The sequence below is a fragment of the Sycon ciliatum genome, chromosome 7 (genome assembly GCF_964019385.1).
Source record: "Sycon ciliatum chromosome 7, ocSycCili1.1, whole genome shotgun sequence".
Lineage (NCBI taxonomy): Eukaryota > Metazoa > Porifera > Calcarea > Leucosolenida > Sycettidae > Sycon > Sycon ciliatum.
This window is the reverse complement of record NC_088649.1, coordinates 10,755,826-10,782,593: the sequence shown is the minus strand read 5'-3', so window position 1 is coordinate 10,782,593 and position 26,768 is coordinate 10,755,826. Positions and strand designations below refer to the sequence as shown.

General features: G+C 48.5%; 1 protein-coding gene across 1 annotated transcript in view; it reads right to left on the bottom strand.

Moving 5' to 3' along the window:
- LOC135820962 (uncharacterized) overlaps window positions 1–26,768 on the bottom strand; it is an 86,713-nt gene that overhangs the window by 32,768 nt on the left and 27,177 nt on the right. Inside the window, exons 2-3 of the mRNA XM_065334021.1 lie at window positions 18,895–18,993; window positions 6,644–6,742 (exon numbers count right to left, since the gene is read on the bottom strand). Of these exons, the coding sequence (XP_065190093.1) occupies window positions 6,644–6,679 (36 nt within the window). The 5' untranslated portion in view covers window positions 6,680–6,742; window positions 18,895–18,993. The remainder of the gene's footprint in view (window positions 1–6,643; window positions 6,743–18,894; window positions 18,994–26,768) is intronic.

Sequence of the window (26,768 nt, the reverse complement as noted above, 5' to 3'; positions counted from 1 at the left end):
GGTTTTCATGAAAGGAAGATGCGACGTGATCAATTATTAATTTTCTATGTGTTAATGGAAGAAAAACCTTACACGCACCATCTTCAACTCAAATGGTCTCTTTGCTGCAAATTAGTGTTAGTGGACCAAAATAAACGTGAAATACTAGAGGTGGAGAACACAATTATGATGGTCATCGAGGAGTGTCAGTAACCACATGTCAGTGGTTTGCTGCTGATGCGTCACTGGTATATACCGTGACAGTTTTGTACCATGATCGAAATGCAGTTGAGCTCCACACTAGGAGCGTTTACACTTTTTGTTTTGTATGCACCACTTGCAATGATCATGTGTTGTCAACATGCTGTTGTGTCAAACACCATTCTAGCGCACATCAACTGGAAGTCTGGTCACTGGTGATGCTGCACGGGGTCGGTTTTCATCAAACAGATGGCGATCTCAGGATGAAACTAGATGAAGGACATCGGCTTGGGGCTCACGGCTGTTTGGATAATTGGCACGCTCAGATTAGTTGCAAGAGATTGGTACATTAGCCAGACAAGAAGAGTCCCAATGAATCTCTCAAGATCAATTGTTTCCGAGCTAGTGTTGTCCTTCAATGTCCTTGTCGCGGATATTGTGCGGTACTGACTCGTCCACTATTTCTAGAGAAGTACAGGGTGTACACCCCATGAGAGATCCACTGGTGATGACGTAACGAACTCGGGGTGATCGTCAATGGATGAGTCAAGTTGCATTTGAGGTTGGCTATCATCGTCAGCAGTCTATTTCACCCAGCGTGTTATTCCAGCTGGTTGCAGATTGACACTTTTCGCCGTCGTCCTCACAATAACAGAACAGCCACCAACGTCATCATCCTCTCCACTCCTTAGTCTCACAATTATCTAGCTCCATATTTCTAGCAGATTCCGTGATACGTTTATCATCCATCAAATCATCTGATTACTCGTCTTTTTTGTTGTCCACGTTCAGATTGCCAGTATTCGGTGGCACTATGACAAAGATCTGAAGGGTGCTTGAGTTCTCGACAGCTTCCTCAGCTTCCACTAGAGTCGCTATTCTTGATTACACTTCCAGGAAGGACTCTGCTACCATAGACATTTCCATCTGCTATACCCCACAACTATCTGCATTTTTAAGTCCAGCTGCCTTCGTGATCTTGACAGCTATGCCCGTGCCAGAAAACAATGGAGTAACATCTGCTCAGCCATTTAGTTTAGTACTGCTCTTCCCAAATTTGACCTTTATTACAAGAAGTGTGTCCTTGGGAGAATGAAATTGAAGACACCACTGCAGCTGTACTTATGGTTGATAAATATGGTGGTAAAGACACACCTGGCAATATGGCGGTAAACACACGCCTGCCCACACACGCTCTCTAGGCTGCAAAGTTCTGGCACAGAGCTCTCCTTCTCACCACCACCACCATCAGTTCGCGCCTGGCGCCTGGTCGATGCATGGCTGGCGGTATCCGGCATAGCAGGCTGGTACATCAAGTAGCGCATGGCACATAGATGATGACACAGCAACGACATAGCTCGATTGCGACGTACAAATTCCGGTTGCTGCTCAGTGACACTGCAAAGGAAAGCGCAAGCCAAAGTCAGCGCAGCAAGAGCTACCCAAGGCGATTTGGGCGTGCATGCGCAGCAGTTGAGTGCACGTGTAAAGCCAGCTCAGTCGCAGCTAGCTAGCATGAGATAGAGAGCAGCGTATCGGTCTTATCGCTAACTAGGGTTAGCCCAAAAGCTAACCCAACATTTACAAGACTCTCCTTTTTCTTTTTCATTTCGTTTTCCCATTCTCACACACACAAGCTCACAGTCAATTCTGCCGTCGCGAGTCCCATTCGGGACGGATACGAGAAAATAAATTAATATTAATAATCCGGTGCTTGAGCATACCAAGACCAATGCAACGGTACAAGAGCATCCTGCACCCGAGGATAACGAGCCTGAAGCTAGAGATACTTCAGACGCCAACATCTCTCCGCAGGACCAGAAGATCAAGATTCTGTGGGATTTCACTATCTGGTGCAATCGCTTCATTGAGCACCGACGGCCTGACATTGTTCTGGTTGATGGACCTGCCAAGAATGCCCTGATCATTGACATTGCTGTACCTGGTGATCCACGCGTTGCTGGAAAGGAAGTTAAGAAACGTGCCAAGTATCAACTGCTTGCTCGCGAAATCCATCAGCTATGGCAAGTTGAGACTCAGATTGTTCCTGTGGTAGTTGGGACTTTAGGCACCGTTTCCACCATCGGTGTCACCAGCTACTGCTCTCTGTCTGAATTGCAAAAGAATGCTCTCCTTGGCTCTGCATCTATCCTGCGTAAGGTCCTTGATTCGTAATGCTCTGGGTTGGGTGGTGGAGTTCTTTCGGTCCGATTTTCCTCCAAACTCTCTCGTGTTCCTATGATCGATATTTAAAAAGTGTTGTGTGTTTCTCTCTGTTGTTTACCTACAATCATATTTAATATCCATATGATGCATGGCCCCACCTTTGGCGGCTGGATGCTAGCCCGGTGGGTGCCCATCTCCGGCCTTCGGCCGAGTGCTGATGGACACCACACTAAAGCTAAAGCGCTATTATCTGGAAGAAATACCACTGAATGTAGAAACAAGAGGCGAAAGTTCAAGAAAACCATATAAAGCATCCACACTTTGTTGCATATTGTTTACCGTATTTCCGGGATGTTAGCCGACCCCCCATTTTGGGCCCAAAAATTCGTATATTTTCGGAAATTCGGAGTATAAGCAGCACATCAGAGTTTGAAATTTTGGACTTCCAAACTTGATTGGCCCTAATACATACAATACAAATTAATATAAATATATTAATTTTATAATACTCATAAAAAGGACACACTTCAGGCTCTTTACGAACATCTTGAAAGTTTTTGGTTTCACAAGTATACTTTCAAGCCTTCTCATCAGGTGAAATACAGGCAAAGGAAAAGGAACAGGAACAGTGGATTAAGTACAGTAAGGAGGTGGTAAAACAGCGCAAAGAAGACTAAAGTAAACATTTGTATTATCGCATTTTTGTCTTAGAGGAAACTGTTTACTACATTAATTTCACTAATGGTTAAAATGTTGAGAAGCACGACAGAAGTTCCAGCAAAAGTCTCTTTGTCAGTCCTCACTCTGAACTGACAGCATAGAAGCATTGCACAACTGCAGTGATGAATTACTGTTCATGAGAAGTACTACCTCCGACAAGCGAAACTTAGCGCGTTTTTACTTCAAATTACTCGAAATAACTCACACTTTACATTCGAAAATAATGATTGACTTGCCAAAACACAACTAACTTTGTATTGCTCAACAAGGACATAATTCATTAGAGACACCAGTTACCGTAAAGTCGCGGATAAAAGCCGGGTTTGCATACAAGCACATCGCGGATCCTGAAAATCAAACGGGTCAAATGCATAAAAGCCTGTCGCGCGTAGAAGCCTGGTTTCTATGCAAGCGCAGATTGGGTAGGTCAAGAGTGCATGCGCTATGCACAGTGCATAGTTAAACTACCGCCATACCAGTAGTCAGTAGTAGATCTATACGTGTCGCGCGTAGAAGCCTGGCTTGTATGTGCACACAAGCCTGGCAAAAATATCAGTGGTGCATATAAGGATGGTTTGCATACAAGCCTGGTTTGCATTAAAGCCTGGTGCAGAAAGAGGCTTATAAGCTTATAAGCCCGGCTTTTATGTGCGACCTTACGGTAGTCTGAATCATTCTCCTCTGACTCAGAGATCACAGCTTCTTCTGGCGAGGAATTGTCCCTGTAGTGAGACGAAAATGCGACAAGAGTTGATTCAGTTGCAGCAAGTACCTCTTCTGCCGTGATCGCTCTGGAAATCTTGGTGTCGCGCGTGTGTGCTGTGCTCGAGCCACGATGTCGAGGGTAGTCATTTCCACCGCCACTCTCCAGAATGCCGTGAATTGTGCAACACCTCCACACGCGCCTGGACTCCCAACCTCTTCGCCGGTTATTCTCGCCAACAATCCAAAATTGCCGGCAGCAATTCCTGGCAAATTTCGTTAGTCACCGGAGACGCATCGCTCGGAAGGCTATTGAAAGACGCTAGGTTGTTGGAATTTTCGCTCCTGCTCTTGTAGTAGTTGAGCACTCTTATGTGGGGTAGTGCCTTTGCTGTTTGCAATACTCACAGCTCACTGACTTGTCAGTTTGAGCACTCTGGCAAGGTACGTTCGGGCCTGATTGGACATTTTTTTATTTTCATTGCTATCAGGTTCGGCCTCATTTCCTCTGTGCTGCGCTGATGAGTTCACAAAGAACGAAACAGCATGCTGTCCGCAGATTGAGTAGGTTGTTGACATATACGCCTGGACTCTGTTCTGGCGGAGTGACCAGGTGAAGAGAGAGAACTCCTTGGTTTTGCATTGACATGCGAAGGCACGACAATTCTCCTTCGCAGAATGGAAGCGCGCACCGTTGTGCTGGTACACGAGGGGACTGGTCTGCCTTAGCAAACCGCCCTCTGACTAAGTCTGAACTATGTGCCACTCACCAGCTTATCGCTTGGCTTCCTGCACCCGGTAGCATCGAGCTACAAGTAGGTCGTACCACACAGCTTTGTGATGTTGTGGTACCAACACAAAAGCAACAAAAAAAACAAGCGCCAAGTTTCGCTTGTCGGAGGTAGTAGTACATAAGAAGTAGTCGAATGACACCATAATTATCATAAACTCATTGCACATTGTACTTACGTGTTAATGGCTTATGCTATGAACGAAATGCTCTACATGTGCCAAAGCATGCACCTTCATATACTTAAAATAAATACATATGTTATGCAAACAAGTGTTTCGGAGACATATAATACGGATACCTAAAGGTGGATGGGGACAAGATCATTGCGTCACGTGCGTACCATAACATTTTTTACATGTATATTCATCACTTGGACACTGAGCCAACAAATATATTTAAAATGGAAGAAATCGCATGGAAACAAGTTATTAAGCCACTATCCACGACTGTAACAAGATAACAAGCAGTAAGAAACCTTGAACGTTCCAAGCTGGAAGGCTGTTGGTTTGCGCACTGAAGGTGTGTGAGGGTTAGATCTCAGGTTGTTGGATGTCTCCGTAACATGTCAGTTTTGTGCCCTCTTATCGCACTTTCTGACTGCTTATTATCTTGTTTCAGTCGTGGATAGTTGGTTCATAACTCGTTTCCATGTGATTTCTTCTATCTTAATTCTATTCACAAGGGCGTCACAGGGCGGTTGGGAGTGGTATGACCGGGGTCCGGGTGTTCTGCAGAGAAAAAATTCGGATTTTTCGGCCAACAGGGCACGTTTTAGCACTCTACAGCTGCGAAGGAGGGATCCCCTAGCACTTATTAGACAACCCCACTCCAGCTCAAAAAATGCTTCTCATGGATTTTTTGGTATTTTCTGTACATCATAGGTGAAAAAGGAAGCCATTGTCCTCGAAACGTGCCGGTATGTCATGCCCTGCAAAAGTGCGCCACGCCGCATGCTCTAGTCTATGTACACGGCCGGCCCGCGGACAGTCGCGAAGTAATTATGTTTTAAAACTAGCTGTTTTTAGAGAAAGAAGAAGATCCTTTTTGTGTTCGGTGGGATTGAAAGATCTGCCAGTGGGCCGGAGAGCTACAACACTGGAAGCAGAAGAAAGGGCTTGTGGAATCTTCTCTGTCTTCATGGCAACAGGACTTTAGTTTGCGAGAGACTTTCGTCCTGTCGTCGCGGACGCCATTCTTGTTGCTGCTACCAGAAAATTCTGAGAACGAAACAATCGCAAGTCATTTGGTGAAGCGGGTTGTGTCGGTGAACAAATGCAGAACGTTCTGGCGCCGTGGAACAGCAGTCCAAACACTTTTCAACTTCGGAGAATGAAGCGCTTCCCTATTCCGTTGACAAGCACGGGGTTCGCGGTTATAGATGTAATGCATTTTCGCATCAGCTTGCAGTAGATCGTCAAGAGCCAGAGGTACTAGGTAGGTGTCGTTGTGGAAAGAATATGTTGTTGTAGCTGACAAGTGACATGCTTGTAGTGTCTCTTGACCGTGCTGATCGCCAGAACTAAACATTTCCAAGATCTACCATATCGTAGATATTGGAAATTTTTAGTTCTGGACCCAGTGATCGCCGCCAGCACGGTTTCCGTCAAGTTTGCAGTGAATGCGTCCACGAGGAATCCATCATCTGGTTGTCTCTACCCGTGACTCCAACCGCCTATCGCAATGGATAGTCTCCCGGAGTTTTGGGGTGCCAGCTGCTAGGCATCAAGTCTGAACCAAATAATTGTATGCTCCTTGCAATGAAAGTAACTTAGTTGTGATGTTTTGTACAAGTTCGAAGATCCTTGAATTTTTTATTGCTTTTTTGGATGAATTGGGTGGACCATCCTGGACGAAAAGTGGTACGACCATGGTCGTAGTGGTCATACCGTGTGTGACGCCCCTGATTCATCACTTGCTTCACCAAAAGCCTATGCATACATAAAAGAGAGCAACTATCAGAGTGCCAGGTAACAACACCAGGACATGACTCATGCGTCTGCTGGCACAAATCAGTTCATCTGGATAAGTCGAAAAAGGCATACCAGGTATACCGGTACCTGTAATGGACTATAGAATGATTACCTCTTGATTGCTTAGCAGAGTACGGATGTACTTCATTATGATGGACACAACCTCTGTATGCCTTCCTCGCAATGCCAGATCAAGTGGAGTATCATGGCCCTAAAAGATAACAACACAAAAAAGTCACCCAAAGGTGCACTGTGCGGTTAGAACCCCAGTTCAGGTACCCTTTTTGGACCTTTTTTCAAATTTCAAATTCTGCAGCACTGCACTCTGTACGATAAAATCACTAAAAATCGCCAAATACGGGAGCTCGCCAGAGCCAGGGCCCATCTTGTTATGAATGGACTGTAGTTTAACTTAGTAACTTAGTTTATGCATTCAAGTCGATAGGTCTAGGGTTGCACGCGTGGTATGAAGCGCACAGACTTTGTCCGCCTGCGAATATTCGAATTTTCGAACCTTCAACCTAGATTATATCCGATCGATTATTCGTTGAGGACTTGAGGTGCAAGAGATCGAGGAAATTCGAATAATCGATTACTCGTTACATCGATAATTTCTATCGAATGGGCCGAATGAGTACGCGGGTTATGCAGTATAGGGATCCAGCATATGTTCCTCAGCATAAAAGCAAGCAAAGAATAATGAGTACATGGGCATCGGAAACAACTTCAAAGTGCAGCAAGGGATTGTATGAGTGCAAACAGGTATGACAAAATCTTTGGGCTATTGCAGCAGTGGACAGCACAACAGAGAAGGCGACAGCAACAGTAGGGGGGGGGGGGGGGGTGATGTTGACCAGGGTTGGGAAGCATTACTGTCCCGGTTTCCTTCATCCAGAGAGTAAGACCAGGGTTCCCGGACTCTCTCAATAGAACAAAGTGTACGTTCCAGATGGAGCGATAACTAGACCAGCAGGTAGCGCATAGACATCACTCAGTCGTGGCAGTCGGCAATGCGCGAGGTGAGGTAACATGATGACAAACTGCACAACTCCATTGTTGTCACGCCAAACCAATTCATGGAGGTTAAGTCACTACTTTGATTGTGCCAAGTGTGCGAGACACCCCAGTAAGCTGCCAGGCCAAGTCAACTGGTTAAAGCTTTATGTGTCTTGATCTCGCCTGTGCATGCCATCCTTATGTTTTTCGGTGCTGGATCTGAACTTGAGTATTTATTTATTTTTTCCTCTTGCTGTCCTCTGATGCTTCATACCGCTTTCAGTACCAAGCCATTACCTAGGCCATGCAACAGAGTGCGTTCGATTATGCCCGCGAATCGATTCATGAATCGATTTGCGCTATTCGCATCACCCCATGTGAACGGACTGGAGCGTCGCAGAACAACAGCAGCAGAACTAACAGTAGCAGGATTCGAAGCAACAGGACTATCAGGACTCCAAGAAACTGTAGGTACAGGAGACAGTGAAGAAGAAGGCGCTGCAGGAGAAGGCTCGGGTACAGAATCATAAACTAAAGTGGCGGTAGAAGAATGATTAGTCGGCGAAGACAGACTAGGAGACTGAGAATAAGAAAATGACTGTTGATGACGGACTGGAGCTGATGTTAAAGATTCTGGTGAGCTGTGGCCTGGCATTCGTAGATGAACATGGTCAGCATGCCGTTTCCACAGACGACCATTATCTAGACGCACTCTGAAGGTCAAAGGACCACGGCGTTCTTCGAGAGCACCAGGGAGCCACTTCGGGGACGAGGCGAAGTTCATCACCCAAACTGCATCACCGCACAGGAACTCGGATGCCGATGGTGTCCGACCACCGCACATGCTGGCTTACTTGGATTCCACCTGTGCACCGATATCAGGAAACACGAGGTCAATGCGAGAGCGAGGCTTCCGCTGAGACCACAGGAGCTGGAAAGGTGTCTGGCTCGTCGCCGAGCGACGATACATAAATAGGAACTTGTGCAGCGGTGACTCTAAGTCACCAGAGGCGACCTTGCAAATGTCTCTCTTGTCTCTTGTCTCACTTCATGTAGCCCTATATCTGGTCTACATCATGCAAGATGCCAAAACTGTCAGCCCATTGGTCTCAGCCGTGTGCGCCTTGTCATGGAAGCATGATATCCAGGGATCCCCAGACCCATGCTCTAACGGGGTGGTGAAGAATGTGATGCAGGCAGCCAAACGCTCTCTGGCTCGACCGAAGGATAGAGAATTGCCATTAACAAAACCACTTCTGGAGCGCCTCCATCGGGAACTGTCAAGCTCATCACTGCAAGACCTGCAGACCCTAACCCTCATAGTACTGGGTTATTCCGGTATGATGAGGTGGGATGATTTGGCCAGCATCTTCGTGGACGAGGTAGCCATCAAGTCATCGCATATGGCGGTCTTCCTGCAAGTTCGCAAGAACGACCAACTGAGGCAAAGTAGCTCGGTGTTCATCAGCCGGTGGGAGAGTGACCTGTGCCCGGTATTGCTAGTGGAGCATCTGATTGAAAAAGGAGGGCACCAAGGTCATGTCAAGCTGTTCGAGCGTATAGCTTGTGTAAAGGGCAGGACCGCCATCAGGCACTCGCTATCCTACAGCAGAGCAAGAGAGCTAGGGCGTAAAGCTCTAAAGCGTATCGGCGTAAACCCAGATGGGTATCGTTTACACAGTTTGAGGTTGGGAGGTGCATCCACGGCTGCTGTAGCAGGAGTACCAGATAGGCTCATTCAGCGACAGGGAGGATGGAGAAGTGATGCTATGAAGGCTTATATTCAGGAGTCCCTGCCCAATCTGCTGCAGGTGTCCCATGTGCTAGCTGTGTGACTCTGCTGCTATACTTTAGCGTCCTTGCTGTGGCTGTCCCCCGCAGTTGCTTATTCTGTGATGATTGTGTGTGTGTATGAGTGTGTGTGTGTGTGAGAGAGAGATAGTGTGTGTAGGTGTGTGTGTGTGTGTGTGTGTGTGTGTGTGTGTGTGTGTGTGTGTGTGTGTGTGTGTGTGGTGTGTGTGTGTGTGTTTGTGGTGTGTGTGTGTGTGTGTGTGTGTGTTTGTGTGAGTATGTGTGCAGTACTGACGTGTGAGTGAGAAAAGAAGCATAGCAGCTCTTGTCCTGTGGAGAAAGTCAAAGCGTTTGAGATGAGGCGCGACCAACTTACAACCTTCCTTGAAATATTTTTTGGCACGTTTTTTGGCGTCCATTGACATCAGCGACGACGAGGCCTTCATCTCCGCGTGAAAACTCTCATTCCAACTGTCCTGGAATGTTACTCTAGCCTTCAGACTATCATACTGTGTAATACGTTTTGTATGGTTAAGCTTATAGAGTTGTCAGTAACAAGTGCCAAGTCACCACTCAAAATGCGACAATTTCAATGACGCGGAGGAAGTAGTCTTTTCTAAAAATCCTCTTCAAAAAGAGAAGGACGAACCGTTGTGATTTCGGTTAAAATGGAGAAGGGCAAAATGGTACGAGTTATGACTAACTGTCCACCAACATAACCAGATCATAATCAGGTGCGTGCGCCGGTGCCCTTCAAGGGGGGGGGGGGGTGCGGGGGCCTCCCCGGGAAAACTTCAAAAAATGAAGCAAAATCCTGCATTTTGATCGAAAAAGGGTTGGGGGGGGGGGTTCCGGGCACCCAGGAACCCATACGGGGCACGCGCCTGATAATACATTCAGTCATTACTCTTAACATTGTTTCCTTATCAGTTTCATCCAAATTTACATTGGCTCACCATCCGAATTCAACCGAGTTCTGAGTTCCGAGTTGTGATTTCATTCACAATTGGCTAGCACCTTTGTCTCTCACTCACAGCTTTGATTGTGTTGCCCAAAAATTGCCATTTCTTTCCTTCACTGATTTTTCCGTGTTTATACTGTGTTACACGTTCATTTGGAGTTACATGCACAATCCTTCTAATGAGATGGCAATGAAAACGTTTAGGGATACTGAGCCTCGGCCACAAGTGTTTGTGTAGAGTGTTAGTTTTGGCATAATAATAAATGCGCTGCAATCCGCGAAAATGACCCTTTTAGAGGTTTCTTAGTTTTTCGAGAAAGGGTCGATTTGTGACGTTCAACGGTTGTTGATCACGCTGCGAACAGTGTGACGAGCTTCTTGAACTCCTTGCTTGAAGTAAATTATTTTGAAGTTTGAAGTGGTGTCAAGTGTCGACTCGAGTGTTCCTTGATCTTGTTGCGATGGCTGCGGACGCCAGAGCACGCGTGACAGTCATTGTGTAGAGCTAGCTCGAGCCTTGTGGAGAGTGGATGCTGAAGTAGCTGCTGAAGTTCAGAGTGAGGATGAGACGTTCTTTGGTTCCGACATCGACGTCGACAGCGAGGCGGAATGGCAGCTGTCATCTCCTGCTGCGATGCGGCTGAAGGTGACTGATGATTCGTCAGAGTCGGAAGATGAGGAGTCGTCATCTGAGATAAATTCTGAGTCTGGGGCTAGTGACGGCAGCCACATCGTGTCTTCGAAACAAACGCCAACACCGGCCCAAGTCTGTCTGTAGGACACAAAGACGAGGAAAACCCTGACATGGCAAACACCTCTGACGGAGCGCTCATACCTGGGCAGCATGACAAAATGTGCCTACACGAAATGGGCAATACACATCATCCAGCAGCTGCATCCACTGATTTGAGCGACTCGGAAGCGGATGCAGAAGACCAGCGTCACTACACTGCAGCCGGAAGAGAGGACAAAGTACTCTCTGATGGACTGAAGTCGTCCAAGGGCCAGCGGGAATCAATATTACCAGAACACCACAGCAGATTCACTCTTGTCAAGAATAGACGGCCCAGGAAACAGAAAGCAACTCGTTTGCACTCCCATGCCATGAGCCAGAAGCCTGGCAGGCGAACGTGAGTACTAGTCACCTTTATATCTAGTGATGACATTAGCCTGACTATCTTAATGATCGTTATGCCTTCTTCCTGACTTAACCCCTCTGCAGCAGTGTTTGTTCCCCGCCCTTCTATTCCCCGACTTTGCCTTAACACGACCAATGCATTTGCACTGCTGTCCAAACTTGGTGAGCTTCACCACGCAGTGAAGACCTCGAAGCCTGATGTTATTATCTTGACAGAGACCAAGCTCACTACAGACAAGGTTACCCAGGCGGAAGTCTCACTACCTGGATATGCCCCTCCCATTCGTCGAGACCGCACCGCTCATGGAGGAGGAGTTGCGGTCTGGATAGTCCTTATGCCGGTTCATGCATGACGTCATACTTTATCTGACAAGTGAAGCCCGCTTGGGTGTTGCTCTCCCGGTGTGCAGGAACTCAGCGTTCGTTTTAGTGGCTAGAGTAGTTTGTTGTGAATTTTGTCGTGGAGGTCGTGCTGTTGGTGCTTGGCGACTTGCAGAGATGCTTCATCATTACTGTGTACCTGGATGCACCCAGAACAGTAGCGGAAGCGTAGCTGGAGGGCCTGTGTCCTTTCACTCCTTTCCCAAAGATGAAAAATTGCATCACGAGTGGATTGTGAAAATTCGTTGTGATGAAGGCGAGGAATTTCGTGTTGTCGACTAGACCAAAGTCTGCTCAATACACTTAGAGGAGGAGTGTTTCTCTACTGGAGCTCGCCGCTGTCCTCAGGAGAAAAAGGCTACCTCCATAACGCGGAGGAACTTGAAGAAAAATGCTGTGCCGACTATTTTTTTCTGGAGCTCAACGCCGGCGAAAAGAAAGCCTCCTGCTGAACGAACCTCGCAGGCACCGCCAAAGCGAAGGTGTGCTGTTGCATTTGCTGCGTTTGGTGCTTGTGCGGATGGAGAGGAACCTGACACTACACAGGAGCAGCTGAGCCTGATACCCATGATCACGAGTGCTGCGAGTGTGTTCCAGAGCTGAAGGCAAGCATGAATGTGCTTGCGACCGAAAATGCTATGCTCAAATTTTACAAGAAGACATTAGAAAATGCAGCAACAGAGGAGCATCGGTTCACCATTGATGACATCAACCACAGCGGCTCCCAAGTTTGGTACTACACTGGGTTCACTTCGTACCGTGTCTTACTGGCATGCTATGATTTCCTTCCTCCGTCAGCTGAAGTTATGCGCATGTGGAGGGGCAGTGAGACAGCTCCTGACGATCAAGGGAGACAGGGAAATATGCCTGGCCCCAAGCAGAAGCTGCCTGTTATTGACCAATTCTTTCTGGTTATGGTGCGTCTTCGACTTGAACTTGGAGAATTGGATTTGTCTCATCAAATTTGCCATTTCTCTGGCCAGTGTTTCTCTGATATTTGCCACATGGATCAACCTCATGTACTTCAAGTTTCAACAACTCCCAATCTGGCTCTCTCGGAAGAAAGTCAACAAATTGATGCCGCCATGCTTCAAGCTGTTCTATCGATCTACCCATATTGTTATTGATTGCACAGAGTTTTACATCAACACACCCTCTTCGTTGGCCCGTCAGTCAGCATCCTGGTCTGCATATAAGAATCACAATATGGTGAAATTTCTTATTGGTATTGCACCACATGGCCACGCCACTTTTGTATCTGATGTGTTTGAAGGCGCGGTGTAAGATAAGTCCATCACAGAGCAGTCTGGTCTTCTCTCCCTTCTTCAGCGTGGTGATTCAGTGATGGCTGATAAGGGATTTTATATACAGGACATGTTGGTCAGTGTGGGTGTACGTCTTAATATTCCCCCTTTCAAGGTTGGTGAGCGACAGATGCTGCCAGAGGATTTGCACAAAACGAAGAAAAAAGCCGCTGTTTGTATCCACGTGGAATAGAAAATGCACCGCATCAAACTGTTCAAGATCCTGTCGGGTGAAATTGATGCAATGTTTTTTGATTTATTACAACAAACAATAGTTGTATGTGCTATGCTCACCAATTTCGAGCCCCCTCTGTTTGCTTGACGGGTCTATTGCCAGTCTTGTCTGCTGCTACTGCATGGCCGTGAGATGCTTGCAGTTCTTTGCGCAGCTTCTCTAGCTCTCCAGGCTCCACTAGGCGCTTGCTTGGAGACACAGGGTTGAACAATACTTTGGGAGATCGTTGACGCTTTGAGCCAAAGGAAGGTCTGTGTAGTCTGACATCGATCACATGCTCGGTTCCTCCTTTCTTGAGCGCAGCCTGTTCCACCTGCAGAGCGATATGTCGGCGAATCCTCATCGTCTTCATGCAGACCGAATCTTACGAACTCCTCCAATGCATAGAGTAGGGCAGCTACATGGTTGCAACAACCTCCCAGCCCAGCCGTACAGGTGCACAGAGCAACCTTCACCATTCCATCATCAGACAAACATATTTCCACCTTGTACGGGTCTGTCCTCCTCATGGACGGCAGAACGTTGCTCTGTACATAGCAGGCACCGGCACTCTCTGCCATTTCACTGTTCTGCATGTGGCCAGATTTGAAAAAAATTGTACCCCTTGTCCATTCCTTGGAATGAGGAGAACAGCTCAGAGTCGGTCTCAGCGAGGTTATTCCGACCAGACGGTACTAACGAGTTCTCCATGACATGCTCAAATATCGCAGGGAATCAAACAGGAGGCAAATTCTTCAAAAATTGCCTCCAATTTGATTCAGGAAATCGAATTTCAGGATGGCCAGACGTCGTGAGTTGCTGCCATTTTCGCTCCACATTAGCACCTCTATCAGGGTCGACAAGCTCACTTTCGAAGCCAGTCTTGTAATTTTCCACTTTGTAGGAGAGATAGTGGAGAGAGAGAGAGAGAGAGAGAGAGAGAAGGTTTAAGAAACTTGGCCCAGGATGCTGGGCAAAGTCCAGCAGAGAACACTAGACAAAGTTCGAAAAATGATGGGACTTACCATTTCACCAATTCAGCTTTGTGTCTCTTGCGGCTTGCACCGCGACAAGCAAGCCAGCGTTTCAGCTCCTCAACTGTCAGGTCAGATGTTTTCCTCCCTTTCAAGGAAGAGCCAGGAATATCCGTCTCAACGAGTGTCAAAACACTTGCATTTGCCATCGCTCGAACAATGTCTTGATGCAAGATACTGAAGTATTGAAATAATTCGAAAACGATCGAGGAGCTTAAACAACACCCAAGCGGGTCGCGGCCCCGTGCGTGACATCCTTGGTATGACGCAACCGGCATAAGGACTACTAGGGACGGCATTGCCTTTCAGCACCTCCATGACATCGACTGTGGTGTTCATGAAAATGTTTGGGCATCTGTCTCCACGGCCCCCATACGAACACTGTCATTGGCGCTGTCTGTAGGTCAGGCTCCTGTCAGGGCACTGTGACCAAACTCTTCGAACCTTGATGCAACTCTTGACAGAGTTAGGCAGCATGGGTTGAAGATTATCCTCGCTGGTGACTTCAATGTGCATAGCGGCTTGTGGTTAGGAAGCCACACAACTATTCCTCCAGGGGAATGTCCTGAGGATAGGTGCATTAGCCACGGCCTGGAACAACATGTTACGATGAAGACCCGAGGGGACAATATGCTGGATCTGATTATGTCTGACTATCTTTCTGACGTAACAGTCCTTTGCAAACCCTCCCTTGCCGCCTCGAATGTAACTCTGATAGCTGAATTTCCCACACAAATGTCGGAGGAACCTTCAACGAAACGAGTCTGGCGCTACAACCTAGCGAACTGGCCTCGACTTTCTCATTTTTATCGTCAATCTGACTAGAGCACAGCCCTCAGTCAATGTCCCAACAAATCATGTCATAATGTCACCGAGATCATTACACAAGGCATGAAGCAATTCATACCATCTCGTGACCTTGTAACCCACCCGTCTGACCCTCCTTGGTGGACTCCTGAATGTTCAGCACGGTTGAAGGCAAAACAGGAAGCTTAGGACCGCTCCTGCACGACTCCTCGTCCACAGCTACGACTGGAGGCCCTGGAGGCGACCAGGAGTTGCACTCACTATCTGCGCCAGGCGCAGGCAATACGCCTTGCCACACCGATGGACACAATTTCACGTGGGAGCATGTCTGATCGAGAGTGGTGGTCCATGCTGAAGCAAGCAGGTGGTAGTGGGCGCAGCACAACCATGCCAGCTCTTGTTGACACTAATGGCATCCGGGTTACGGCCAACTCCCAGAAAGCAGAGCGCTTTGGCATGTTCTTTTCATCAAAGTGCAGCCTCGGAGCAGATGACATTCCAAACGATCTGCTATCAGACGATCTGCCACCTATAACACCTCGCATTGAGTCTCGGCTTTCTACCGTCCACTGTCGACCGGATACTGTCAGAAGAGAGCTCAGAAAACTGAATGCCATGAAAGCCACAGGGTGCTGAAGAATTGTGCCATGGAGCTCTGCTTGCCTGTCGCCCGGCGGTTCTCCTTGTGCTTTCGGCAGCAAGTGCAACCGAGGTTGTAGAAGGTCGCCCGGGTTGTTCCGATTAACAAGAAGCAAGCTAGATCAGACCTGCGCAACTGGCGTCCGGTGTCTCTCCTCTGCATTCTCTCCAAGACAATGGAAACAATTGGTAATGACTGTATCATGAACTTTTTCTCTAAGCTTGGTGTAATCTCTCGGCAATATGGCTTCCGGAAGGGACTCGGTACATCAGATCTGTAAATAAAGCTGCACAACAACTGGTCATCCACTGTGGCAAGCGGTGGCATGGTACCTGTACTGGCCATCGACATCGCCGGGGCGTTCGACAAGGTTTCACATCGAGGTGTCCAGCAGAGGGATGCGGACTCAGTGATCCGCTCCTTTGCTGGCTCTCAAACTACCTCTGCTGCCGACAACTACTTGCTGTAGTCGGAGGACAACAGTCATCGGAATACCCTGTGCTTTCTGGGGTCTCCCAAGGCAGTACCCTGGGCACAACCCTGTTTCTGGTTTACATAAACGACTGTGAGGAAATAATACCGGATAGTACCTCTTTGGGTGTATACGCAGATGATACCACAGTCTACCAATGCATTGCGGCCACGTGTGACATCCCGGAGAGTGCGATCCAGCTTCAGCTTGCTGTGGACTCCATCGCCCGATGGGGTGCGGAGTGGAAAATAGCTTTCGAACCGACCAAGTCTCAGGCACTCAAAATTGACTTTCACCGTCCGCCAACACCTCTTCCCCACATACTGTTCAACGGTACCAGGGTGCCTGAAGTGGGCGAGGTCAAGCTCCTCGGGGTTTTGTTCGACATAACACTGCGATTCTCGGCCCATATACGCCAGGTTGCCACCAGGGCCCTCCAACGCCTCCACTTTCTCCGGAAGGTGGCGCCGCTTCTGACAGCACCGGGCCGTTTTGCTGTGTACAACGGCTTCATACGGCCAACCATGGAGTACTGCTGTCTAGTCTGGAAGGGGACTCGACTGGCCCGCCTGGACGCTGTACAACACAGGCACTAAAGCTGATAGGCCCTCGAGTCTCCGTACCAAGCCTGGAGCATAGGCGCAGGGTGGCTGCCCTGAGCTTCATGTACAGGCTCTGCTTCCTCCCACCGACGAGCCACTTGAAAGCAATTATGCCCAAACCTCTCCAGCTGGCGGATGAAACCCCCAACACCCGTCTCTCCTCCCAGGGACGCCAGTAACATTACTATCCCGTGTGCCTTCCTTGCCGTTCCCGCTCAACCATGGCCAATGCTCTCCCTGCTTGCGTGCTGAGCGCATGCAACTTACTACCTCGGAGAATCCTCACACAGCAGCCATACAAGGATGGGACGCTGCAGTTCAAGAAGATGGTCCACCTTCACATCTTGACCAGCAACTGGATGCAAGCAAGTCTTGTAAGCCTGTTACAAGAACTTGCTGAACTACACGCTCTAATGTACTCTCTTTCTCAATCCCCCCCCCCCCCCCCCCGTCTCCTCCCGCTTCCCCGGTTCTTTATCTTTCCCTCAAACTTCCATTAATCTGGTGCGTCCAGACCATGACGATGTCTAGACCAGTTGGTCGACGGAGCGCCTGCCCCCCCACCACCATGTTTGCTGCATGTTCCCATTGTGTGCACCATATGGCTTTTAGTAAAAATATAAAAGGACTCAGTGTTCCTCCTCCCTCTGGGTCGCCTTCTTTTTACCAGCTGCATTATCAACAAACTGCATTTACTATGGATGACCGATGGCGACAAAGGCATACTGGTATGGCAGTCTGGTATCTTCGAAAACTTTCTCGTTACACGGAATGCTGCTTATCCGCTTCATTACGCCAGCCGGGATAATCGGATTTTTGGTGGGTGGTTTGACTGCAAGTCCATATATTATGATGAGGGCTATTCGGTTTGCGATAAGATTGGTAGGTACCCGCATGAGTTCCGCATCATGCCCGGAGACGTGGCTCAGGATGGCGAAACCATCATTGCTGCATAATCCGACGCTTTTTTCCTCAAGAAGAAGCCTCAGTTTACTTAGGATGTATTCACCCACCAACTCGCACACTTTGGCGACAGCAAACGATCCCATCTTTACTTCAAAAGCGTTATTGTTCTCTTTTTTCATCCAGGCTTCGCCGCAGTCAAAATGCAAGTAATTCTTGGCCTGCAGCATTATGTCACCATCTCTCTGGGGAATTTTGACATACAACCGGGCATAAGATAATGCCTCTAGGAAGAGCTTTTTGGGGATTGATGGATAAAAATTCGCTAAAGGGAACACCAGTAGTTCTTTGGCTTCTCCTTGAAGAAACTAGCCGAGCCAGTTAATGACCGACTTTCTGTGGTGCCACAAGTTGAGGCTCACGGTACGATCCCATCTAAAACTGCCTGGCTGACCATGCCTATTTTACATGTTGCGGGAGGTTTTACTTGGCAGTGGAGAAAATCAGTGAACCCGGTCTTGTCGTCTTTCCATGTTACAAAACACATTGCATCTTAGCAAGTAACCAATCTCATATCATCTAAGCCAAGCTCTGTAGTGGTCTTCACAGCTTTGGCATTGATGTCGCTGTAGGCCTCATCTGAAAATACGGTTATTTCTTGGTGATATTCCTCCGCAGTAGGATCTGATACTTTTCGGTAAGCATACAGTACAGGTTGCGCAACTCATTGGCTGAAACTACCACCTGCGTTGAAAGAAAATTTATATATTTGCCCCATTCGGTGCGATACTGGATAGCTTTGTCTGCTCCAGAGCCGGGTCAGCCGAGTCAGCGACCCAGTTTGGGCATATTTGAAGCCGTTTGGAAAAAGAACACCGGGTCACCTGTGACCCGCATGGGAATATAATAGTCAATATACATTGGGGAGTCTTAAATAGTTACAACTCTGTAATGCAGTAGCCACACTTGGACAGACCCGGCGCTGGCCCGGTTGCATAGGTTATGCCAAGTACAAGTGTGCCTGATTGGCTTGAAATCCAAATGAAGACACTGCATAGGTGCACTCACAGCTCCCAAATGTGCCGCAGTTCTTGAAAGTCAATGACATATGCATACTTACATAGTCTCTCAAATTAACCTGCGCTTTAGCATTGCACAATATCTCAGCACACTCAGGAAAGCCTTCCTTGCAGGCTATGTGGAGAGGTGTACGAACCAGCTACAGCACACAAACAGTCACCAACAGGACTATTCATTAGTTGAAGGTGCTGAAAAGGGACCAAAAGTCTAAAGACAAATTGACTGCAACTACCAGGATTCGAAAAATTTAGACCAGTGATGTTAAAAACAAGGAGCTATGGTATAGCTGTCATCTCAGGAGAGACGGTTCAATAATATATTCAGCCTAAAAAAACTCACAATTCCTCTTACACTACCCAGGATGTGGGGGGGGGGGGGGGGTGTAGGGAGGAGGGGAGGGGAGGATGGGAGGGGTTTCTGCTCCCATTATAGGCACACTCTTCGATAAGCTCAATCCCAAACTACTGCTAGTACTTGACAAACCGAAAGTACCAGACGCACATTGGTTGAGTGAGTTTAAAAGGGGATAAAAGGACTTCTAGAGATCCTTAGCAAAAAGAGTGTAACAAAATACTCACAACATTAATTACTAGTACAGTAGTAACATAAGCTGGGTAGCTATAAAGTGGAAATATTGTAGAACAGGTCGAACTGACATGTCATTCCGCTATCTGAAAGTGACTGAAAAGGAATTTTAACCCTTTGCGCATTGATTACTAGCACATCCTGAAGCACAATTAGAAATTTGGCCCAATTTTCACCTCCAAACTGAGGTCATAACTTTAGCTTCCTTCACTCGATTTTTACAATGTTGTGCTCTTTGGAAACCTCCTGGTGCGAACAACGCGATGGTACAAGGTTCCATGGAGCAACCTCCACATATAAGGCGCAGGAACACGGCAAAATAGTCCCCAAGCCTGGTATGCAAGTAAAATCGTCCCTCGACGCCATTTCACTCTCCTCCATCGCAGAATCCACACATACTACGGAGCATCAGCAAATCAAATTTCGGTTCCATTACGGACGTGCCAAATTGAAAGACTGTGCGAAAATTCGAATGAAAAAGAGGTTCAGCATGTAGCAGCAATTTTTGACTCCGCCACTCTAGTAAGTACTGCAGTCTGTAGTTCTTCTCGAGCTTGAGAAGGAAACATTTTGAGATGCGCTGTGGGTGTTGCAAGTCGATTGGTTGGACTCGCTTCTCCTCCTGGCTGAAGATCACCGGGATATAACAGAGTTGCTGATGTTTCTCGCAGCCGTTGTACCGCTCCATCATGTACTAGTAACGTTACTGTAGCTCCGTGCAAGACCACAGCGCCATGTACGTACTAGTGTATGGAGCGCGTGAGTTGCATTCAAAACTACTGTTCTGTTTGCAGGCCTTTTTCAGGCAAAAGAAGCCCTAGTTTCGACTCTTTGAGTGCCTGTAGTGACGATTCTCGAATTTCACTCGAAAATTCAATTTGCTGATGCTCCAAATTATTTTTGAGACAATCAACTTCAAGCCTCTACGTTACTGTGCCTTTTCTCACTCGCTCCAAAGGCACGCAAAAAAGGATTTTTCCCTGAGGATAGGTGCGTTAGCCATGGCCTGGAACAACATGTTACGATGAAGACCCGAGGGGACAATATATTGGATCTGATTATGTCTGACTATCTTTCTGATGTAACAGTCCGTTGCAAACCTCCCCTTGGCGCCTCGGATGTAACTCTGATACCTGAATTTCCCACACAAGTGTCGGAGGAACGTCCCACGAAACGAGTATTCTGGCCCTACAACCTAGCGGACCGGCCTCGACTTTCTCGTTTTTATCGTCAATCTGACTAGACCGCAGCCACCAGTAAATGTCCCAACAAATCATGTCATAGTGTCACCGACATCATTTCACAAGGAATGAAGCAATTCATACCGTCCTGTGACCTTGTAACCCGCCCGTCTGACCCTCCTTGGTGGACTCCTGACTGTTCAGCACAGGCGAAGGCAACACAGGAAGCTTGGGACCGCTCCTGCGCGACTCCTCGTCCACAGCTACGACTGGGGGCCCTTGAGGCGACCAGGTGTTGCACTCACTATCTGCGCCAGGCGCAGGCAATACGCCTTGCCACGCCGAGCGACAAAATTTCACGTGGGAGCATGTCTGATCGAGAGTGGTGGTCCACGCTGAAGCAAGCAGGTGGTAGTGGGCGCAGCACACCCATACAAACACTTGTTGACACTAACGGCGTCCGGGTCACGGCCAACTCCCAGAAAGCAGAGCGCTTTGGCCCGTTCTTTTCGTCAAAGTGCAGCCTCGGAGCAGATGACTTTCCAAACGATCTGCTATCAGACGATCTGCCACCTATAACACCTCGCACCGAGTCTCGGCTTACTACCGTCCACTTTTGAACGGATACTGTCAGAAGAGAGCTCAGAAGACTGAATCCCATGAAAGCCACAGGGTGCTGAAGAATTGTGACAACGAGCTCTGCTTGCATGCCGACCGGCTGTTCTCCTTGTGCTTTCGGCAGCAAGTGCAACCGAGGCTGTGGAAGGTTGCCCGGGTTGTTGCGATTCACAAGAAGAAAGCTAGATCAGACCTGAGCAACTGGCGCCCGGTGTCTCTCCTCTGCATTCTCTCCAAAACAGTGGAAACAATTGGCAACCACTGTTTTCTCTAAGCACGGTGTATTTTCCTCTCGGCAATATGGCTTCCGGAAGGAACTGGGTACATCAGATATGTTAATGAAGCTGCACAACGACTGGTCATCCACTGCGGCGAGCGGCGGCATGGTACATGCACTGGCCATCAACATCGCCGAGAAGTTCGACAAGGTTTCACATCGAGGTGTCCTCCATAAAGCAGAGGCATGCGGCATCAGTGATCCTTGTCTGGCTCTCAAACTACCTCTGCTGCCGGCAACTACGTGCTGTAGTCGGAGTACAACAGTCATTGGAATACCCTGTGCTTTCTGGGGTCCCCAGGGCAGCATCCTGGGTCCAACCCTGTTTCTGGTTTACATAAACGACTGTGAGGAAGTAATACCGGATAGCACCTCTCTGGGTGTATACGCAGATGATACCACCGTCTACCAATGTATTGCGGCCACGTGTGACATCCCGGAGAGTGCGACCCAGCTTCAGCTTGCCGTGAACTCCATCGCTCGATGGGGTGCAGAGTGGAAAATGGCTTTCGAACCGACCAAGTCCCATGCACTCATGATTGACTTTCACCGTCCGCCAACACCTCTTCCCCACATACTGTTCAACGGTACCAGGGTGCCTGAAGTGGGCGAGATAAAGCTCCACGGGGTTTTGTTCGACACAACACTGCGATTCTTGGCCCACATACGCCAGGTTGCCACCAGGGCCCACCAACGCTTCCACTTTCTCCAGATGGCGCCACTTCTGACCGCACCTGGCCGTATTGCTGTGTACAACGGCTTCATACAACCAACCATGGAGTACTCCTGTCTAGTCTGGATGGGGGCTCCACTGGCCCGCCTGGACGCTGTACAACACAGGCACTAAAGCTGATAGGCCCTCGAGTCTCCGTACCAAGCCTGGAGCATAGGCGCAGGGTGGCGGCCCTGAGCTTCCTGTATAAGCTCTGCTTCCTCCCGCCGACGAGCCACTTGACAGCAATTATGCCCAAACCTCTCCAGCTGGCGGATGAAACCCCCAACACCCGTCTCTCCTCCCAGGGATGCCAGTAACATTACTTTCCCGTGTGCCTGCCTTGCCGTTCCCGCTCAACCATGGCCAATGCTCTCCCTGCTTGCGGGCTGAGCGCATGAAACTGCCTACCTCGGAGAATCCTCACACAACAGCCATACAAGAACGGGATGCTGCAGTTCAAGAAGATGGTCCACCTTCACCTTTTGACCAGCAACTGGATGCAAGCAAGTCTTGTAAGCCTGCTGCATGAACTTGCTGAACTACACGCTCTCATGTACTCTCTTTCTCAATCTCCCCCCCCCCCCTCTCCTTCCGCTTCCCTGTTCTTTCTCTTTCCCTCAAACTTCCATTTATCTGGTGCGTCCAGAGCATGATGATGTCTAGACCAGTTGGTCGACGGAGCGCCTGGCCCCCACCATAATGGTTGCTGCATGTACCCATTGTGTGCACCATATGGCTTTCAGTAAAAATATAGAAGGACTCAGTGTTCCTCCTCCCTCTCGGTCACCTTCTTTTTACCAGCTACATTATCAACGAACTGCATTTACTGCGGACGACCGCTGGCGACAAAGGCATACTGGTGTGGCAGTTTGGTATCTTCGAAAACCTTCTCGTTACACGGAATGCTGCTTATCCGCTTCATTACGCCAGCAGGAATAATCTTCCGGATTTTTGGTGGGTGGTTTGACTGCAAGTCCATATATTATGATGTGCTATTCGGTTTGTGATAAGATTGGTAGGTACCCGGGTGAGTTCCGCATCATGCCCGGAGGCGTGTCTCAGGATGGCGAAACCATCATTGCTGTATAATCCGACGCTTTTTTCCTCAAGACGAAGCCTAAGTTTACTTAGGGTGTATTCACCAACCAACTCGCACACTTTGGCGAGATCAAACGATCCCATCTTTACTTCAAAAGCGTTATTGTTCTCTTTCTTCATCCAGGCTTCGCCGCAGTCAAAATGCAAGGAATTCTTGGACTGCAGCAATATGTCACCATCTCTCTGGGGAATTTTGACATACAACCTGGCATAAGATAATGCCTCTAGTAAGAGCTTTCTGGTGATTGATGGATAAAAATTCGCTAAAGGGAACAACAGAAATTCTTTGGCTTCTCGTTGAAGTAGCGGAGACAATTTATGACCGACTTTCTGTGGTGCCACAAGTTGGGGCTCACGGTACTGCGTACCATGCCAATGATCCCATCTAAAACTGCCTGGCTGACCATGCCTATACATGTCGCGGGAGGTTTTAGCTGGCAGGGGAGGAAGTCAGTGACCCCGGTCTTGTCGTCTTTCCATGTTACAAAAAACACTGCGTCTTAGCAAGTAACCAATCTCATATCATCTAAGCCAAGCTCCGTAGCGGTCTTCATAGCGTTGGCATTGATGTCGCTGTAGGCCTCATCTGAAGAAAAAAACGGTTATTTCTTGGTGATATTCTTGCGCAGTAGGATCTGATACTTTTCGGGAAGCATACAGTACAGGTTGCGCAGCTCATTGGCTGAAACTACCACCTGCGGTAAATGAAAATTGATATATTTGCCCAGCATTCGGTGCGATACTGGATAGCTTTGTCTGCTCCAGAGCCGGGTCAGCCGAGTCAGCGACCCGGTTTGGGCATATTTGAACCCGTTTGGAAAAAGAACACCGGGTCACCTGTGACCCGGTTGGGAATATATAGTCAATATACATTGGGGAGTCTTACAAATATTACACAGCAATGAATCAAACAAGTCTCATTCCGCTGTTACTCCGAGCTTTGTGTCAAAACACTTCATCAGACAGCATAGTACCAAGACTAACAATCACTAGAATGTGTAGGGAGAAGGGGAGAAGGGGCAAAGGTGATGGAGGTACATTTCAATAGCGCGAGGAAATGGGATGACAAAATCAGCGTGATTAAAAGAGGGAAAAGATGTTGAGAGTATAGAGCATAGCCAGGGTAGAGAAACAGCGCGATTTTCTGGCAACACATCAGTTCAGATTTGTGCTGCATTGTTACACATCACATTGTGACCTAGGGTGGTAAAAAAGGTGATGGGGATTGTGTTGTGGGAATTACTCACGCCAGGCAAGGGGGTGACTACCACACACCCCAAGGCATCGGAAAACCGGCGACAGAAGCCAAGAGCCGCCAAAAGCGCGTGAGCCACGAGCCCTGGGGAGTGCTCATCATTCCCGCGCCCTGGGTTCCCGCGCCCTGTGTTGCCAGAAAATAGCGCTGTTTCTCTACCCTGGCTATGCTCTTAACTCTCAACATCTTTTTCCTATTATAATCACGCTGATATTGTCATCCCTTTTCCTCGCGCTATTGAAATGTACCTCCATCACCTTTGCCCCCTTCTCCGTATATTTTGAATTCTTTTATTCTCACGATGGCCTGTGGCCAATAAGAGAAAAATAATTACAGGCATGGGGATCAGATACAGAGAGATCAAAGTTTAGCTGCTTGCTGAGGCAGTAGCGATGGCAATACTAATTGGGAGTTAATCACGTAGGCTGGGCGCAATGGAGCTATAGATGTGCTGAGCAATGTGAGCAAGTACATACGGAAGAGATGACAAGTGGTAGGATGTTTGCTTTGAAATCTCGTCTGGGGTTGATTTGCCGGATGCTGGGTGGGATGCTATTAAAGAGATCAAGAGAAGCATAGATGGGGGAGTCTCTTAGCCGGTTTGTACGTGTTGTGGGTAGCTCAAAGGTTCGGGGGAACCTGAGCGTGCGAATGGGTTGTATTCGGGGTAGGTGAATTGCAAGAAGGTGTGGTGGTGCATATCTATGATGCAGGCTGTGTGCAAGAAGGATATGGGAGAGGGTACGGCGGCTGCTGAGTGATGGCCATTTGAGTCGGTGCAGCAGCACGGAGTGGGTTCTGTGTTCAAAGAGGGGGAGATGCAAACAAAGGCGAGCAGCGCGCCGTTGGATGCGCTTAAGCCGGTCGTTCAGGGTTGCGGGGAGGGGTGAGAGGACAGTGCAAGCATACTCAAGAATAGGGCGGATGTAGGTTAGATAGATGGAGGAGAGAGCAGAAGTGTTTAAGGAATTGCGTAGTCGCAGGAGAAGGAACATCTTCCTGGTCGCTTTAGTGATGATGTAGTCAACATGCGAGTTCCAGCATAGATTCTGCTGTATGAGGAGGCCAAGGTGGCGATGCCTTGAGGCCACAGTGAGGTTGGTATCGTTAAGTGTGATTGATGGTGGTCTGGGAGGTGGCCGGTTGGTGTGGTGAAAGTGGATGACAGTGGTCTTACTTTCGTTGACCAGGAGATGCCAATCCTTCAGCCACTGTGCCGCGGTTGTCACAGCTGACTGGAGGTGCTCTTCTGCGGCTAGAAAATTCTCGTGAGCGGCAATGATGGCAGTGTCGTCGGCAAACTGGCTGCACTCAGTGTTGGCATTTATGCAGGCGGTTGGCAGATCAACTGTGTAGGCCGTGAACAAAAGCGGCCCTAAGACAGAGCCTTGGGGGACACCCGCTGGAATGTTTAGCCATGTTGATTTGCTTCTCTCCACTTGCACACGTTGTCGTCTATTGGTGAGATAGGAGGCAAGCCACTGGAGGCATTTGCCATCGAGTCCGAGGTGGGCCAATTTTGCAAGCAGTCCTTGGTGCCACACCCGGTCAAACGCCTTAGAGAGGTCGAAGAAGCAAGCAATTACTGTTTGCCCGGCGTCTCTTTTCTCGGTGATCTGATGGATTAACCGAGATAGCTGCTGTGTGGTGCCATCGTTTGGCCGAAAGCCTGATTGGCCGTTGTGGAGGCGAGGTTGGATGTGCTTTGAGATGCGGTCAGCAACTATCCTCTCTTGTACTTTCGACGTCACGCTGAGTAGCGATATCGGTCGATAGTTGGAGGGCTCGGTTTTGCTGCCCTTCTTGTGGATGGGGGTGACTGTTGCGTCCCTCCACTCTTGCGGGATAGTGCAACGTTCGAAGGAGATGTTAAAAAGGGTTGCTAGGGACGGCGCAAGTGAACTGGCTGCCTCTTTCAGTAGGCGGGTTGGTATGCCATCACAGCCCGGGCTCTTTGACGGGTCCAGGTTAGACAGTAACTTTGAGACCTCTTGGGCTGTTGTTTCAAGTGTAGTGAGGCCAGGTGTATTGGGTGTGGGGGAATGAATGGAGGGAAGTTCCTCGTGGCATCCTGTGACTGACTGTTGGCTCTGCGAGATGAAGAAAGCGTTCAGGGCGGTTGCTTTTCAGCGGGGGTTGAGAGAGTCTGGCCCTGGGAGAGCATGTCTGGCAGAGTAGGTCGTTG